Source organism: Pleuronectes platessa, chromosome 1 (genome assembly GCF_947347685.1).
Source record: "Pleuronectes platessa chromosome 1, fPlePla1.1, whole genome shotgun sequence".
Lineage (NCBI taxonomy): Eukaryota > Metazoa > Chordata > Actinopteri > Pleuronectiformes > Pleuronectidae > Pleuronectes > Pleuronectes platessa.
The window spans coordinates 20090249-20094600 of NC_070626.1; the positions used below are offsets into that span (position 1 = coordinate 20090249).

General features: G+C 43.8%; 1 protein-coding gene across 1 annotated transcript; it reads right to left on the bottom strand.

The window, feature by feature from the left end:
• Window positions 1-1066: 1066 nt before the first annotated feature.
• On the bottom strand, window positions 1067-3558 carry adma (adrenomedullin a). Its single transcript, XM_053417329.1, has 4 exons — window positions 3412-3558; window positions 2712-2814; window positions 2480-2605; window positions 1067-2333 (listed from the first exon to the last, which is right to left on the bottom strand). The coding sequence occupies exons 2-4, from the start codon at window positions 2804-2806 to the stop codon at window positions 2030-2032; spliced, it is 525 nt and encodes a 174-aa protein (XP_053273304.1). The 5' UTR covers window positions 2807-2814; window positions 3412-3558; the 3' UTR covers window positions 1067-2029.
• Window positions 3559-4352: the final 794 nt, after the last annotated feature.

Here is a 4352-nt window from a genome sequence, read left to right on the forward strand (position 1 = left end):
AAAAGCAGAACCTGTCTCAGCCATGTTTCTAGTGACTAATAGTCCGTCTTTAAAGAGTTGCCAAGAACTGTAGGTCCTTTAAAACAATTTCATTTTTTTCAGTCATGGGCTACGCTTTCATTTCCCCCACGATTTATTTATATGTAGTTTCTTAGTTGCTTCCAAGAAAAGCTGGGAGTCATGCTAGTGGCAATGAAACTCATTCTCTAAGTATCCATTCAGCGTGCCTTCATACCACTCAGTGAATTCCTGACTTGATCTTTTGTAGTAAAACTGTACATGTGATACAGTGAACGCTGCACTGTGACATTTTATAGCAGAGAATGTGCAAAGCCGGAGGATGAGGTGCCACGTTCTCAACATCTGGACGATCCGCGGTGGGTCCGCATGGTCCATCTCTCCGTGAAGTGATCACGCCACATTCTCCCTGCTATGACCTTTCTTAACTGGCAAGTGCACATGTGGACCCTTTGCATTCCGATACTGGTCTGAATCAAAAGAGGAGAGCCAAAAAAGAAATCTGTGATGTTTACATACATGTGTGTCTCAGCTCTGTGAAACAAAGGGTGATAATGTGTCAAGTGAAAGACATCTGCAGCCTCTCAGTGCTGCTCAGTCTCTGGGGTCTGCGTGAATGTGAAGGTCAGAGCTTCGCTTGGAACGGTTCTTGCGATGCACTCGCAGGAATGTTGGACCGGAACCCCCTGCATCGGCCTTCTCATGTCCCAATCATCGAGCATTGAACACAGATGGAGCTAAAGCCTCAGCCTCCTCTGATGGCTTTAGGGCTGCTCTGTGGTGCGGGGTGAGCCAACAAATATGAGCTTAGCCAAGCAGGAATGTTGCCTGGCACCCTGTCTGCCCTTTTTTTTTATGTTGTTGATGGGACAAGGGGGGGGGCGTCATAACTAGGGGAATGCAGCGAGAGGAGGGGAGGCTCTAATGAGACCCTATAATCACTTAACAGAGACCAGGTGCTCTGTGTCTGTGCAGCGCCGCTCTCCAGACAATAGAATGTCACTTTCAGTTTACAAGAGCCACAAGGTCCAAAGGTCCGGACAAGGTCTAGATTTTGTATGCAAAAAGTTTATTGAAGGACAACGTTATTGCTTTGACACAAATAAAATAGAGCACATTTACAAATATATATATATATATCTATAAAGATTTCCTATTACCACAGTTTGCAAAAGAATAATGACACATAGCTACAATGCCCATATATATTTCTTCCTGTACAAAAATAGTTCTATCCGCATAAGTACTTTAATGTAACCTCGATATAATATTTTAAATAAAGGAATTCATATATACATATACCTGCAATAAAAACAAATATAGATTGCACGTGTTTTTGTACAAACAATAACAATTTCAAGTATATTTCAATCCATCACGGACTGGCACATATAGCTCACAGAATCGAAGGCATTTTCCATTATACAGTGTCCAAAACTTGATATAAACCGATAGCTTCAGAGCTATTCCAGTTTGTGATGAAGATGTCTTTTCCTGATGAATCATTTGACCCTAAGTCCAAATGGAAAAGTGCAGGCAAGAACTGACAGTCTGACAGTTTGGAACATGTTGGATTAATCCTTAGAGGATAGCACTTATACAAGTCCTGGCTTTGAGGAATAAGTGTGTAAAGTCCCAGAATGTTAGAAGCGAGTTCCCTCTTTAAGCCAGAGGATGTGTGTGCACTTTGCCAGGTATCAGCACTCTTCCTTCCCCTCTGCCAAGCAGAGAGCAGCACCTGTAGTTCGCTCCACGCTGTGCCATCCAGTGTCTGTGAGCTCGCTGCAGCTGTTTGCACGCTCTACATCGCTGAGCTGCGAGGCTCAGCCCTGAGAGGAACTCAGTGCAGCCAGTCTTTGCTCGGACTCAGTCCTCATGCCTGGAAAAAATGTGCTGGAGAATACTTGGCAAGAGTCTGAGGCATTTCGAGAATTTTCGAACAGAGCAGAGAGGACACTGGCTCTCTGCTTCTCCCTTGCTTGTGTTCCCAACTCCTCTTGCAAGGTCCCGCTCATGTCCGTTTGAGAAGAGCCATAAGCTTGTGAACCTGTGAGTCAGTTATTCTCCACTGGGGCCTCAGTCTGTCCTGCTCTTGCCTCTGTGAGAATATCTGCGCCGGGAGAGATCGACGCCTGCGGCCGTATCCCTGTGGGCTGATCTTGTCAACAGGGGCACTACCGATCTTCAACTTGTTATTGAGCTGGTGCAGGCGGTGGGCCAGGTCGTGCACTGTGCAGGTGCCCAGTGCACAGCCTTGTCTTCTTGACTGGCCTGATGAGTTTTTCGACCTCTTGGTTCGGACACTGATGTCAGTGCTGGATGACAGAGGAAGAGACAAGAGGACGTTAATCTCTGCTGTTCATTCCTGAGATGTGCAATCTCTACTTAAACATTGAGAAAGCATTCAAATTACAAAAAGGCTATTTGTAGATTTTCAGGAGGGCATTGGTTTGTGTCTCACCTGGAATGTGGCAGCAAGGTATCCCTGATATCTTCTGTTCTGACTAAGTGTTCAGCCTCTGCTGTCTTCTCCACTGATACAGTGTCAGGATCCCGTCTCAGCCGGCTCTCCAGCCATATGCTTAGCCTGGAAGAGGAGGAATAACAGTCAGTCTCCTGTCGATAATCCAGTGGACAGGTATCACATCTTGAATCACATGATAACATATTCATTATTTGAATGAATGCCTCACCTTTTTTTCAACTGTGAGTTGACTTCAAGTTCCACACAGTGTGCTGCTGTCGCCAGAAGGCAGCAATAGAGAAAGGACTGGAAGATGAAATTCATTTTGGCTCCTATGGAGACAAGAGAAAACATTTTTTGGTTAATTATCTTTGCAATCAATTAATATTTAACTGCATGAATTTCCTACTGTCCCCCTGTGCAGGTCTAACTCGCTCATACAGCTGTCCCTCAAGTGCCACACTGAGATACATGCTTACACAAGAGTCCAAAAGCCAAGTTATTTGCACTTATCATTCATTTATTTAAAAAGTTAAGCTAAGGTCAGCTTTTGCTTGGTTAAGTAAACCTACAACTATGCTTTGGGCCTCTGGCCAACAGCGCGAAGGACACTGTCTACCAATGAGGGGTTCAAAATAGGCTCTGCTCACGAGTTCCACAGAACCTGAATTGCCGTTCAACTCACTCACTGCACAAAACAGAACAAAACTAAATCAACAATACATGGTGAACCGGCTCGGTTGGATGCTTTACACTTTGAGGACAATTCCTTTACAGTCACACAAATTAGGAGCTGAACTACTTATATAAGCAAACAGATAACCTGTCCTTGTCCCTACAATTGTGCCCTGGCCCCATAAAAGCCAGCATGAAGCCATCAGCTTTGTGCAGAGCAAATCTCAGATAGGATAAAAGAAAGTGTCCCGTACCTCTGCAGTTCCTCTGCTAGTTCAGTTGAATGGGGAAAGCTCTCCTTGTAGAATCAGCTGGAACAAGTACTCCACAGGTTTCTTGAAATTGCCTCTGGTTCTGTTCTGTAAGGCAGCTGTGTCACTCTGCTAATAGTTCCTACACACCAGGCTGGGAGCCTTTATACAGGAGGTGGGAGGGGCTCGGTGACTGACAAACACTCTCATCCCCCCCCCCACCCCCCACCCAACCCTATCCACTGCATTGCCGCTGCTGCTGCTGCTGCTCGTGTGGGGCAACAACGCAACTCAGTGAAACCCCTCAGAAGGAAAATCGGAAATTTTTAAAAGTAAAGAATAAGTTTTAGTAAAAGTGCAATGAAGTCATTTGTCCAGTTTTGAAACATTACCTTAGTAACAGCTCATTGTGGCTGATGCAAGATTATCATAAAATGTACTTGTGTAAAAGTGCTTTTTATGTTTTTTTTTTATGTATTTAATGGCAAAATATCAACAACCATTAGTTTCATAAATAAAAAAAACGTCATTCCCTGTACCAGTAAGAGTACAGTATGTGCATGCAGGGCTGCCTTCTATAGGTGCCATTAGAAATCTATATAATCGCAGGAGAAAAGGCTCAAATATTTATCTTGTTATGTTTGAACATTAAGCTAAGTTATATATTGTTCTTCTCTGTTTACTTTCCTTTCACTCACAGTGTATAGAGTCAAATTTAAGGAATGTTTTCTCCAGTCTGCTCTTCAGGGGCACTCCCTGACATAGTGAATGTCCGTGGCAGCTTCAAAAGTACACCGCATGATGAATTTGAGATCTGGAAAGAAACGAGCATTGAGTAACTGATTAAATATAGTAAGTATGCAAGACTGTAAACACAATATGCTGACTGTATTTCTTAGTGCAAGGCAAATATTTGACTCGGGGCTCAGCTTACTTTATTTTTA

Excerpts from the sequence above, each read along its gene's own strand:
- adma (XM_053417329.1), bottom strand. The coding sequence starts at position 2,806 with ATGAATTTCATCTTCCAGTCCTTTCTCTATTGCTGCCTTCTGGCGACA. Across the intron at positions 2,606-2,711 it reads AACTCACAGTTGAAAAAAAG|GCTAAGCATATGGCTGGAGA; the intron begins GTGAGGCATTCA and ends CTCCTCTTCCAG. Across the intron at positions 2,334-2,479 it reads ACCTTGCTGCCACATTCCAG|CACTGACATCAGTGTCCGAA; the intron begins GTGAGACACAAA and ends TCTGTCATCCAG.